The following is a 14,567-nucleotide window of genomic DNA, read 5'->3' as shown; positions in this document are numbered from 1 at the left end:
ACCACTGAATGGAATGAAACCAAACAGAGCATAAATGTTACTAATGAGATGCTGACTAAGTGTTGTTACTTTGTCGCCAGTCCAATGTCCAAGATGGCTGCCAGTGGACTGACTTAGTTTAACATAGGACCCTTTGGGAAATACATACATATTTCTTATTTGAGAGAACCACGGACTGGTATGGCACCAAACAGCATGAATTTTCCGTATGAGATGCTGACCAAACGTTGGTACTTTGTAGCCGATCCATCATACAAGATGGCCTACAGCGGGGGGCTTAGTTTAACATAGGACCCAATGGGAAATGCATACAAAAGTCTTCTTCTAAAGAACCACTGAATTGAATGAAACCAAACATGGAATAAATGTTCTCTCCTATTGAGTGCTGGCCAAGTGTTGTTACTTTGTAGCTTTTTTTATATGATTTCAAAAACCTAAGTAGAGTCAGGTGAGCGATACATGCTTTTGAGAGCATCTTGTTTTTACTTTTTGGAATTTTGGATCTTCAATACTCTTCAACTTTTTACTTGTTTGGCTTTATAACTATTTTGATATGAGTGTCACTGATGAGTCTTATATAGACGAAACGCGCGTCTGGCGTACAAAATTCCAATCCTGGTACCTTTGATAACTAACTATAATTATCATATAGTGATAATGTTTGTTTCAATTAATTCAATCAACAAACTGTCTGACATTTTATCATATAACCAAAAAAACCACATAACCCCCTTTTCCCAATAAAAAAAAATGAACTCAAGTCTTTCTATTTTAAACTCCAAGATAGTAATACAGTCATATCTAATAAAAAAATTGTTTTATCGTTTCACATTACATAGTTATCCATTATTCATTCTTTGCTTGATTTACTTTTTATCTTATTATAATCATTGCTGTATCAACTTTGTAGAAATTAAAAATACTTCTCTGAATAAAAACTACAATATCTTAATCTTACTATGTTGGATTTAAGCCTAGTATAGTATTTGGATCAACAAATGTATGCATTATTCGAAAGAGATCAGTTGTCAATAGCACGATTAATAATGCAAGTTAGTCATGTTAGTAGATAGATAAATTGTAAACCAAATTATTCATGAGAACCAAATTACATATATTTATATAATATAATGCTAACAAAATTTTGATTTACAGTTTAATTGTTTTGTAAATTCCATCAAGTCAAGTTATCGAAACATAAGTTTTGATAGTAATGGTTTAGTATGGTTATGAAAACAATTGCAACACATACTATGTAAAAAGAAAAGGCAGATAGTTGATAGCTTGCAATTCAGTTATTCATTATAAAGTTACCAGTTTCCAACAACTTGCATACAAAATGTAGATTTCAGTTGTCTAATCAGGGATTATATGAAAAAAGTCAACAGACAAGATCATTCGAAGGATTTTTTTTGTTGTTGTCATTTTTCGTATAAAAACATGATATTTATATCTAATTATTTTTTTTTCATTGACTACATGTATGTAAGGTATCAGAATGTGTGTAGTTTCTTTTCATGTTATTATTTGATCATAACTAATCATCTGATATGATAAGGATTGCAATAAGAACATTTATGCCTGGAGTTTTTTTTCCTAAAATAAAAAAAAAAAAATCCAAAAATTCAAAAGTGACCTTTTTTCAAAGAAAATTTAAAAAACAATAAAAAATATACCCTCTGAAATATTTTTGTGAAGAATGCATCAGATGCAACATTTTATAATGATGATCTTCGTGTATGCCAAAAAATCTGGAAAAAAAATTTTTGAAGCCATAAAAATGGGTTATTTTGTGATTTTTTGCAAAGCTTGATTTTTAGAAAAACATCAAATTTTGAATTTCAAAATTTTAACTTAAGATGAAAGAACTTTCCAAACTTTCAAATTTATTTTGAAACACTAATAGATAATTGTTTGATAGCAAAAGAAAAACTGGGGACAGATGTGTCCAGTCTATTACAAAAAAAGCGGTAAAAAAGGGTAAAAATGGAGTTTTCATCGAGCATTTTTGGCGGTTTTCAACCAAAATCAGAGCAACTTGTTTCCATGGCAACCAACACTTCAAATTTTGAAATGATTATTATTTTTGTTGTCATTGCACCATTACTAACCCATGATATGAAAATAAAGGATATCCATGAGTATGCATTTCTCATTTTCTTTGAAATCCTTTGATGCTTACAGAGAATGACTCTTTAAAAATTTAAAAAAATAAAATTGTTGCTTAGTTAATTTCTTCATTGAAAATGAATTAGCAAATTTAAGATGAGAGATGACAATTACATCAATAGGTGAACTTGAACCTGGAAAAGACTGTTTTATTGAAGGAATTTAAAATGTTAAAATAAAGTAAAATACATTCGTGAAATACAGAGTTTCCAACAGTAATAGAATATGATGGTTGTAACTGTAACTGTAGGTGGTGCTGAAACATTATTTATCCAAGGTAATTAATATTTTTTTTATAATCAACTTTTCTTTACTGTAGACAACAAGACAGCAAATTACAAATATAGAAATAGTTCAATCAAACTTTTTTACTGCATGTGGCATTATCATTATTTATATCATTCATAATTTTAATATTAATCTTAATAAAAATTTCAGGAAAAAAAAAAAACTGTTAATTTACCTATAACCACATCTTTTGATATTCACCTGTTGACACGGGATTTTGATAAAATTCTGCGAGTTTGTTGTTACAAATCATATATGTTTGATTTACAAAGTAAAAATATGCAGTATATTTGAAACTGTCAAAATCAGGGTATGAATTTTATTTCCGTCTTCATTTAATGGCTTTGTGCACTGAAAAACAAATAATTTCTTTAATAATGTGTTTTAAATTAATTAGAGTATTTAAAACTATGAATCAAAAAGCATCTAAATATCTTAACATGTAGAGCCTACAGAGTTCAATGATAGACCCCAATCTCTGTTGAAATCTTAACAATGATGTCTTTACAGGATATATTAGCAGTGAATAACAAATAAACTAAAAATAGATATACAATGTCCACATACACTGGGCTACTTTATGGACATATTTGGTTTCATCTCAATCTAAACAAAGCTGTAGGAAAAGCATTATACTGACAAAGTGACAACTATGAAGCCAAAGAAAATGACAAATTATAATCTCCCTTTTAAAATCTAAGCATTTATAGATCAACCCGAAACAGTTAAAAAATTATGTTCTCCCAGAATTGCAGAATTTGCATGAGAATGAAAAATTCAATTGATGTGGTATATTGTACTGTACCGTAATTTTGAAAACTCTAGTGTTTTGTTTAGGTTTTAATAAACTTTACATAAGTATGCTTGTAACAAAAATTATACAGCTTATAAAAACTATATTTCAAACAGCGGTACACTACTGTATTTTATTTATGTGTCTATATATTTCAATTTTTCTATGTAAAATAAAGCCTAAACAAATAGTGCTATTACAAAAGCAAGTGTGATAGGAACATGGGTTTTAGCCTATTATAAATGCTGCAGGAATATGTAATTGTCTGCACATTTACACGTACTTCCTGTTACAGACAGTGTGGTCGCTGTACTTTGTCCTGTTCCAACACTGTTGGTAGCAAAACATGTATATTCTCCAGAGTCACTTTGTGCTCCATTAGATATTGTCAGAGATGGAGTGGTAGGAGTACTACCACTGTATTTATTTGTGTTGGTTGTGCTTGTTATAGTGGTTACTGAACCACCAATATTCCTTTCCCATTGTACGGATGTGACAGGGAGATTGGAGGTTACAGTGCAAACAAGAGTGATAGAATCCCCAATTGTAATGGAATATGATGGCTGTGGTACAATTACAGTAGGTGGAGCTAAAAAAAACATATTTTAAAACACCTTTACTACTGAAATACAACAATCATAAAATATAAAACTTGGTCCCCAGTGTGTATTTGTCTGATAAATGACGCTGATACAAAAAAGGAATAATTCACTACACTATAATATAGCTTACTTCCATGTAGCTTTTTATTTAGATAGTGGATGCCATTCAATTGTGTTGTGGCATAAACACAGCATGGCATGCCTTTGATTGGCAAAGTCCAAACACATTTTTATAAATGCAACATTGACAACTGATCAATTATCTGTCTTATAATAATCAAAAGAGTGAGATTAATTATTATAACGAAACTACTTACTTCCTGTAACAGACAGTTGAGTTGTTGTACTCTGTCCAGTTCCTACACTGTTGGTGGCAAAACATGTGTAAGTATCGATATCACTTCGGTCTGCATTAAAGATAGTCAGAGATGGTGTGCTTGTAGTACTGCCACTATATTTATTGGTGTTGGTTGTGGATCTAATTTGTCCAATGCTTCCACCAATACTTCTTTGCCAGTAAACATCATTGACAGTAAGTGTAGAGGTCACAGTACACACCAAGGTTACAGAGCTACCAGTGGTGACTGAATATGATGGTTGTTGAACTTGAACTGTTGGCACAGCTAAAATACACAATTGATCAGCAAATCACAGATCTTTTTCTTCTAACAATAAAGGTCGTCCTAAATATACATGAAATATTTGCCACTGGACATTAAGCAACCAACAATCAATCAATCAATCTAACAATAGATATCAGAAGATGTGGTATGAGTGTCAATGAAACAAATTGGTTGGTTGGTTGGTTGGTTAAACATGTTGATTGGTTGGTTAAACACATTGGTTGGTTGATTAAACACGTTGATTGGTTGGTTCGTTAAACACATTGGATAGGTTTCCTAAAACAAGCGAGAAAGAAACAAATGAGATCTTGAACCCCATATTAAACACGTGAGACGGGAACATAAACTGATTGATTGATTGATTGGTTGGTTGGTTGGTAAAAATGTCGATTGGTTGATTAAACACATTGGTTGGTTGATTAAACACGTTGGTTGGTTGGTTGGATGAACACGTTGGATAGGTTTCCTGAAACAAGCGAGAAAGAAACAAATGAGATCTTGAACCCCATATTAAACACATGAGACGTAAACATGCACTGATTGATTGATTGATTGATTGATTGATTGGTTGGTTGGTTGGTTGGTTGGTTAAACACGTTGATTGGTTGATCAAACACGTTGGTTGATTGGTTAAACGCGTTTGATAGGTAACAAGCGAGAAAGAAACAAATGAGATCTTGGACTCCATATTAAACACATGAGACGGAAACATGCACTGATTGATTGGTTGGTTGGTTGGTTGGAATTCAAACACACATAAAACTCTTTAAATAGTGCCAAAATCACATAATTTACCTCTTAGTACATGACTTTGACCTTTCGACCTTTGTCAAGGTCATTGCTCCACAATGTCATTGCAAAAGACCCTATGGGTAAAGGACCGTTTGTTTAAGAGTTTTGCCTAATAATGGCTTTTTATAAACCATAAATGGGGGTTTTGTCCCTTACATAATGGTGAAACCAATACAGTCATAACGTAACAAAGTTGCCCCTTGATGTACCAAGCATTTTTCACTACTTAAATTTTCTGTATCTATAACCATTCCAAAGGTATAGGGAAATCAAAGACAAATAAAAATCTAAAATATGACCTTGACCTTTGACCTTGAACTTATTTTCATTTTTTGGGACCAAGGATCTCAAATCAAAAGACCCTAGGTCTCTATCACTTATGGTTTTCCAGTTTAAAATACATTTCAAAATTTCAAATACAAAAGGGGAAATAACTCCCATATGGAGCGTTCATATTGCTTCGGTCAAAATTGGACAAATCATGCGAAGGATATAATGAGCAATTTTATAAAATAAATTTGTCGTAATATTTTATAGTTGCGAAGGAGTCGTGGACACAAGGAAAACAGTGTTTGGGAGATAACTTCTACAAAGAAAAGTGTTCGGTTACGCAGGGTAAATTTCAAAAGCGCATAAACTGTTCGATATCATATACCAAATATCTAAGCGACATATTGCGAAACAAATGTTTATCGCAAGAACAAAATTAGGCGGAAGAAAAAAAAATAATCAGAAGAAAAACAATAGTTCTTTCCACAGAAAAGTGGAAAGACCTAATTATAATAATCAGAACAAAACATATAGGTCTTTCCACGGAAAGGTGGAAAGACCTAATAATAATAATAATAATAATAATAATAATAATAATAATCAGAACAAAACCTATAGGTCTTTCCACGGAAAGGTGGAAAGACCTAATAATAATCAGAACAAAATCTATAGGTTTTTCCACGGAAAGGTGGAAGACCTAATAATATTAATCAGAACAAAACCTATAGGTCTTTCCACCAAAAGGTGGAAAGACCTAATAAATTAAGTGAAGTAGAAAAGAATGAAATCAATTTATTAGAAAGAGAGATAGAATCTCTTTATAGTTATAAAGCAAAAGGTGCACAGATACGTTCAAGGATAAAATGGATAGAAGGGGAAAAAAATTCTAAATTTTTTCTAGGATTAGAGAAAAGTAGACAAACAAGAAAAAATATAATAAATTTAAAAAATGAGAAAGGGGAGATAATTACAAAACAATCAGAAATACTAAATTTAGAAAAGAAATATTATGAAAAACTTTACACTAGCACTAAACCAGATAAAAATTTTATAAACACATATATTAAGGATACAAATATTAAACAATCATTAAGTAAAGAGGAAAGCAATTCTCTAAATGGACTTCTATCAACAGAAGAATGTACAAAATCAATTTTTCAAATGAAATTAAAGAAATCCCCAGGCCTAGATGGACTTTCAGTAGAGTTTTATAGAGAATTTTGGGACAAATTAAAGAATTATGCAATTCAAAGCTTCATTTATTGCTATAACAAAGGAATGTTATCTGAATCACAAAAAATAGGCCTAATTTCTCTAATATTTAAAAAAGAGACCCCACTGAATTAGGTAATTACAGACCAATTACACTATTAAATGTTGATGTTAAAATTATTGCATATACATTAGCCCAAAGATTAAAACCTATGATGTCAAAAATTATCCATAGTGACCAAAATGGATACATTAAAAACCGTTATATAGGTTTTAATATACGTCAGATACAAGACAGTATAGATCATGCAGAAAAGTTAAAAATAGATGGAGCTATACTTTTTCTAGATTTCTCCAAAGCCTTTGAATCCCTAGAGTGGGAATTCATGTATCAATCACTAACAAAATTTGGTATTGAAAATTCTATGTTAAGGTGGGTCAAAACCCAAGGCATGTATCTCAAATAATGGATGGATTTCAAGCCCACTGAAAATTTTTAGAGGAATTCGCCAAGGATGTCCTTTAAGCGCCATTTTATTTGTCTTTGCAGTCGAAATATTAGCCTGTAGAATAAGAAACGACAATAACCTTAAGGGAATAAATATAAAGTTAGATGAAAAAACGCATAGCCTCATTATAAGCCAGTTAGCTGATGATACTACATTGTTTCTCTGCTCTAAAGACGAAATCTCTCAGTCACTTAATATAATTGAAGTATTTGGTTCTCTGTCAGGACTTATTTTAAATAGGAGTAAAACTGAAGGATTAGGTTTCGGTAAATTAAAACACATTCAGGACAATTTTGAGACTGTTAAAAGCTTAGGTATTCACTTTGGATATAATAAATCTCAATGCATGAATTTAAACATAGAAAAACAACTTCAAAAATCTGAAAAAAAATCTTAACTCATGGAAAAAAAAGAAAGTTCTGTAACTGATATCGACCAAGATTCACTTTTTAAGTTTAAAAAATGATTTATGAATTCATTTGGGATCATAAGAAAGAAAAAATTAAAAGAAAAACAATTAACATGAGGGAGGACTTGGAATGATAGATATTGACAAGTTTATTGATGCAATAAAAATTAAATGGGCGAAAAGATTAATAGAAGGTGAACAGTCAAATTGGAAAATTATCCCCACATTATACTTTAATCAATATGGATCAATTTTTTTAATATTTCACATGGATCTGGATAATTTAAAATCAATAAATATCAAAAACAACAAAATCCCTAATTTTTACTTAGAAATACTTAAAACCTGGGTAAAATATGGCGGTGGTCAAACTAATAAACCAGAAAACTTTAGAACCATTAGACAACAAATTATATGGGGTAACAAATACATAAAGTTAAATGGGCACAGTTTAGTTTTTAATCATTGGATAAAAGACAATAAAATCTATGTAAATGACATAATTGATGACAAAGGTAGAATATCAAAAGAAAAAATACTTAGTAAGTTAAAATGTAAAAGAAATTGGATTGCAGAAATAATACAAATAAGAAAGAGTATACCAAATCATTGGAAAGATATATTACAAAAACAGAACTCATCAAAAACTATTGTTAAATGTAAAAAACAACTATCTTTAAAACAAGGCGCAATTATATATGATTTACAAACAAATAATAATAAAGATATTGATGTAATCCTATCAAATGTAAGTAAAGATATTCCTATAGGGTTTACAAAATGGCGGAAAGAACTAAATATAGATAAAATTCAACCAAAAATTGAATACACATTTAATTTTATTTTTAATTATTTAGAAGACAATAGATTAAAAATGGTTCGATGGAAATTATTACATTATATATTACCTGTAGGTACACATCTTTTCACATGGAAAATTAAGAACACCAATTTGTGTTCAGTGTGTGGGGTACCAGATACTTATCAACACAATTTCATGGAATGTACTTATTTTAAAGTTTTTGGAATAAAATTTGTATTCTATTAAATAAGTTTCATATTGGTGAGCATATAGTTACTTTAAAACACTTAGTAGTAGGATATAAAATAGAAGAGGACTCATTAAATGATATTAATTATCTCTTGACAGTCATCTTATTCACTCTACACAAATGCAAGTGTATCTCAAATAATAAGATAAATCAAGTTAATGTTTATGAAATATTTAAACAAGAATATAAATACAGATATTATCTGTTTGAGTATAGAAATAAAACAATGAGTAAGATGCTTACAAATATTCAAAAATATATGTAATTGAAATGTATACCATTGTGTGGTGTGAAAATTAAAAGCTATGCTAGACTTTATATTGTACATGTATTTTGTGTGAAAATGAATAGCTAGGCTAGACTTTATATTATACATGTATGTTGTAGTTGTTGGTTTTTCATTTTTTGTATGTATAAACAAACTAAACAAGACACTTTATTTATTATACTATTTAAAAACTAAAATGATTATAATTCAACACTGATTTGTTTTACACCAAGTATCATCAAGTAATTGTGTGTATGTTGGTATAATACCTTTATTCTTTCTATTATATTCCCAGAAACATTTAATCCTTTTCACTTTAGATACATTTATTTTGTTTTAATGACAAAATTGTTAACCAATAGTATAAAACACTTACCAAACAAGTTTTATCTAATCCAACAATTTATTTTCACAACAAACATGTGCTTCCTTTTGCACTAGCTATCGGACAATGATTTGTAACTAATCCAGCACAAAAGGTCAAGTACAAATAACTAGGTCAAAGATTATAAAAATGGGAAAATGAATACAAATTCGGAAGGCAAATTGATGTTCCGTAAACACGTGATTTATACTAAGAAATTTTATTCTTAATATGTATACACTGTATTTAAAAGAATGTATATGTTATATATATAATTAACACTTTAATACTTTAGTATACTTTACTGAACTTTTCCCTGGAAATTCAGTAACTAATAACAGGGATACTCGGGCTAACGCTGTAATCCGAGTAAATTGTTAAAACAGCAGATATGTAATAAAAGATATTTACTTGGAAAAAAAAACAAAAAAAAAAACAACAGCAGAATGCAAGCATTTTTTAATATTTTGGTTTGAAGCAAAGTTTTAAAAGTGAATTTGTTTATTCATTTTTCAATATGAATATTGATACTGGCAGACTGTATGGCTTTTTTTTTTAATTAAAAATGCATAAACCTTCAAAAAAAAAAAAAAAAAAAAAAAAAAAAAAAAAAAAAAAAAGCATTTTGTTTCAATACTGTATTCGAAGTTTGCAGATTGCAATTTATTAAATCATTGAATAGTTATTGTTTGTTGTAATTATGTCATTATTATACTGTATAGCATTTATTACGATAAGGTTAAAAATGAAAGAATCTGGCATTATCAATAGGTCAGTGTTTCATTTTGATATTTAGAAATCATTAGGTCTCCTTTATCTGTAGTACCACATTACAAAAGTATAACCGTTATCGAATTATTCATATTTGCCCTTATAAACAAGACCCCCTATCATTCTACCATGAATACTTCCGTTATATTTATCGATAAAAACAAAAAAGATATCAGTCGAACACAAGACGAAACGCGCTCTTCAAATTCGTACTTATTTGTCCTTTTAAACTTTTTTTAATCCAGCGTCAATGTTGTGTCTTTTTTAGACGAAACCCAAGATTTTATGCTCCGAGAGTATCACCAAACCAGTTGTCAGCACTTCTGTGTTGACATGAATTATCATTGATATGGTTAAAAATATGTATCAACTGTTAACCAAATTTTACACTTATGAAATATTAGGCTTTCGTTTTATCTCAGGTATAGAATACCGTGAATGTATTTGACACACTTTTATGGATTGTTTTGAATGTCCTCAATACTCTTCAACTTTGTACCATATTTAGCCTTTTTTATTTAAGTGTCACAGTTGAGTCTAAGAGATCAATCTCTTTAAGAGACAAAATGACACAGACTTTTACAACTTCGTGCGTTTCGTAGACCAATTATGACGAATTGACACTAAATCCGTTAGATGTGTATTGATTAGTATTTAGTCGTGGAGAAAATTAATATTTATTAGCCATCGTTGCCAGTGAACAAGCTTTGAAGTAATAAAAATATGATTATGAATAAGGCAAATTGCAACTGATTTTATTTCAGGTAATGCAAAGCTATTACGCGTCTCTCAATGACAAGGAAAAGGATTGAACGCTTAAAACATAATTGATCCTGTAATATTCTTAATGGGCCTTAATCAAATCAGGAACTTGTATTCCAGTGTCGTCGAACTGGTTCACATTTACATGCCGCGGAATTCATTACCGTCCATACAGTATGGGTTTACTGTATTGATAAATGTGTCTGACTTAGGGGAGGTTGACAGTGGAATACAAGCCTTAGTTCACAAACATTTATGCAATTAAATGCAATGGTGAACGAAGCGGAGGTGATGAAAAGTAGGCTAATGTAAATGGTACAACCCCAATTATAGTTTAAAATAACGGTAGAACTTTCTTTTTTGTCCAAATGTACGGTGTAACGAAAGAGGTACACAAGAAAATTGGTGGCGAACATTAAATAAACGAAACAGATACTAGTATTTGAGAAATTTGTCGCGTATAGTTATAACTCTTAACATCATAAGAACGTTTGCGTTAGCCATTTTGATAAATATATTGTAAGCTTTTAGGATACATAGATTAATGCCATGAACTTCGGTTTTTCATATGATTATAAAATTTTGTATGAACGAAATTTAATAATCACACAGTTAAATACATATTATAAATGTTAAGTACCTGAAGGTCCTGAAGGACCAGTATCTCCTTTACGACCAGTGGGTCCAGATGGCCCTGTTGACCCAGATTTTCCCCTAGGTCCTGTGTTTCCTTGATCTCCTGTGTCACCAGGAGATCCCTTTGCTCCTTTTGGTCCAGTCCGTCCCATTTCTCCTGTTGACCCAGATGTTCCTCTCGGACCATTTGGCCCAAGTGGCCCAGTTAGTCCAGAGATTCCAGAGGGTCCAGGAGGTCCCGTTTCACCTTGTGTTCCCTTTGAACCATTAGCACCAGGTGGTCCATTGGCTCCGTCAGTTCCGGGGGCACCCCTTTGTCCAATAGGTCCAGTTTGTCCAGGAGGTCCAGCAGGTCCGATTTGGCCGGTTTCACCGCTTTTTCAAGGATCTCCCATCTGACCTGCTGGTCCTGTAGACCCAGTAAACCCTCGAGGTCCAATACGTCCTGTTTTTCCAGGCTCTCCGTTATATCCTTTTGACCCAGGAGTCCCAGCTTGGCCAGGATATCCTCTCATTCCTACAAAATGTCAAACATAAATTGAATGAATACAGTGTCTATGACAACATTAATTTTGGTTGCTTGGTTTAATTTTTTGAAAAATTATTTGAATAATTTGATGCAGCATTCGAAATTAGGAAGACAACAAGTTATGTGAAATACACCATTTAAGGAATGAGCTATTTGAAATTTCATTTTATTTTGCCACATAAATATCTTAAATTTGCATTTCCATGGTATTTGATTATTTGTTTTGCATAAATTCCTATAGAAAATTGGTACATTCGTTAGACACTGGAAATCGTGGTGATAATTAATAATGAATCTACGACATGTACAATACGCCTTACCTTGTTCACCTTGTTTCCCAGGAGGTCCAGGTACTCCTATTTCTGAAAATGAGCAATTCAAATTAGATTTTCTTCAATTTATCATTGTTAATTGACATGATCATGTTAAATGTTTTGACATTTGTAACTTCTTGGACATCATGTATATGTCGCCACATTCCAATCGTGTGATTTTTAGAGATTTTGATTTTGTCATTTGACTATTGATGGGTTATTTTTTGGAATTTTTTTTTTCATATTATCAGTGTTGATATAGAATTCAATATTGAAGGAGGAAATTCCTTAACCGATTTATTTTAGGCCTATATAACTTTCAAATAAAATTAAAGGTGAAAAATGCATAAGTATGATTCTATTTCAATCTGGGATTGCTTTACAATCTTTTTATTGTGTTCCTTTATGTATAGAATAATCATCGTATAGACAGTCTTCATAAGTTCAATGTTTTAGCATCTAATGTACAATGGTTAAATGTGTACATATAATGTTTGTTTGTTTTGTATCTTAGTGATTTCACCTTTTGCCTATATCCTAAAAATGAAAATTACACATCACCATTAGTAGGATTCCTGTTGGTTTTTTTTGGTTTGTTTTTAGCAACTTCTTATTGAACGCTTTTAAAAATAGTCAGAGGAGTTCATTAGATTTTCAAACGGCGAATAAACTGATGTTTTATTATTGTAAAATTATTATTGACGTATAAAAACTACAGAGTTGTTAAAACTCACCAACTACTTCATAAGGTTTATCTGTAAGAACAAAAAATATAGCAAATCTCTTTTATGTTTATAAGACGAGAAACGAGAAACACTTAGGAACCACATGAACAATCAAGAACAACTGACCATCAGGTACAAACCGATGCATCGGGTTTAACCGTGTTGACAGTCGCAACCATCATCCTAACCTGAAGTTGTAATATAATATTACAATATAAAAAAGACACATTGTAAAATATCAATTTCAATATTTATTTATGCATAGCAGTCACATTTTTACTGATTTCTGTATGATTTCAAATTTACTAGATTAAAAGTGACATACCAAATTAGACTAATCACCAGGTTTCCACTACAAGTAAATGCGACGGATTCCAGATTAATATAGATCAGCTCAATTTCGGTGGGTTTTCGTGTTGCATAGTCTTTATTTTTCTGTGTTGTGTATATAATACTCTTTTTTTTTTTATCTGTGACGTTGTCAGTTTATTTTTGATAATTATGAGTTTGCATTTCCTTTGATATATTTCGCCTATTGTTTATATATTCTATCACAAGTGCCTTGATTTTAGAGAACATTAATTGGTGCAATTATCTTTACGGATAAATCGTCTAATGGTATGTCTTTGAGTCAAAATTGTGATTGTTTGTTGTTTGATATACCTCTGATATGTATGTCTAATAATTTACAGTCCATCGAGATGATAGGCGTTAATTTCAACTGTCTGTGGAAAACAAGAATAAATTGAAAGGGACTATCATTTAAACTTGCAACAAGTCTGTTACAGAATCACCAAACAGTTGCTGTAACGGTTCTAAATGTGCCACAATAATGGCGTCCTTGCTACATATTGTTGCATACTATATAAACAAACAGACGCCAAGCTTTGGCAAAGTTTTAACTGTTATTAGGGGGATAACCAAAATGGTACATTTTGTATATTTTATAATTATTGTTTGGGTTGAATAACATAAATGATAAAAATACACAGGTGGTTGTTTATCTAATAAAATAATTTCTACATGTTCAATGTGAAATTCTTAATAACATGAACAATAAAAGAAAATGTATTTACCATTGTTTTGTTCTTGTACAAGGTCAACATAAACATAGTCTGCGTTGTCGTTATTGTATCTTTTTACACGATCTACAACCTGTGTTTAAATATTATAGATCTTTATAAGTATAACCAAGTGATATTTGCAACGATTCTATCAGAGGCTTATAATAAACTCGCCGCCTCAGAATATAGCGGATTGTATATGTTGTAAGTCATTTACCAGTTCGTCTCAAACATTAAAATTACATAACGTCAATAGCTGTTTTATTATTGTTTGTGACGTTGTTTGTACTCTGATCATTGACAAAACCATGAGGAATTTAAAGTTTTTCAATATTCTATAACTTTGAACTTTATTCCGTTTTTTGTTTTTTTTTAATCGAGAGTATCTATTAAGGAAAACGAAACGTGCAAATAT

At 30.8% G+C, this 14,567-nt stretch overlaps 1 protein-coding gene across 1 annotated transcript; it reads right to left on the bottom strand.

Moving 5' to 3' along the window:
* Positions 1-3,402: 3,402 nt before the first annotated feature.
* LOC143077004 (uncharacterized) lies at positions 3,403-11,672 on the bottom strand. The gene is made up of 3 exons (XM_076252895.1): positions 11,525-11,672; positions 4,170-4,475; positions 3,403-3,839 (listed from the first exon to the last, which is right to left on the bottom strand). Exons 1-3 carry the CDS (start codon positions 11,670-11,672, stop codon positions 3,487-3,489), a joined length of 807 nt encoding a protein of 268 aa, XP_076109010.1. The 3' UTR covers positions 3,403-3,486.
* Between the last annotated feature and the right edge of the window lie 2,895 nt (positions 11,673-14,567).

Source organism: Mytilus galloprovincialis, chromosome 5 (genome assembly GCF_965363235.1).
Source record: "Mytilus galloprovincialis chromosome 5, xbMytGall1.hap1.1, whole genome shotgun sequence".
Classification (NCBI taxonomy): Eukaryota; Metazoa; Mollusca; class Bivalvia; order Mytilida; family Mytilidae; genus Mytilus; species Mytilus galloprovincialis.
The sequence above is the reverse complement of the archived record's forward strand: the minus strand, read 5'-3'. Positions and strand labels throughout refer to the sequence as shown.

Bases quoted from the DNA above. Each gene is read 5' to 3' on its own strand.
- LOC143077004 (XM_076252895.1), bottom strand. From the start codon at position 11,672: ATGGGACGGACTGGACCAAAAGGAGCAAAGGGATCTCCTGGTGACACA. The intron at 4,476-11,524 runs GTACTTAACATT...TGTGTATTTTAG, and splicing joins TGGTCCTTCAGGACCTTCAG to CTGTGCCAACAGTTCAAGTT. The intron at 3,840-4,169 runs GTAAGTAGTTTC...TGTTTTTTTTAG, and splicing joins TCAACTGTCTGTTACAGGAA to CTCCACCTACTGTAATTGTA.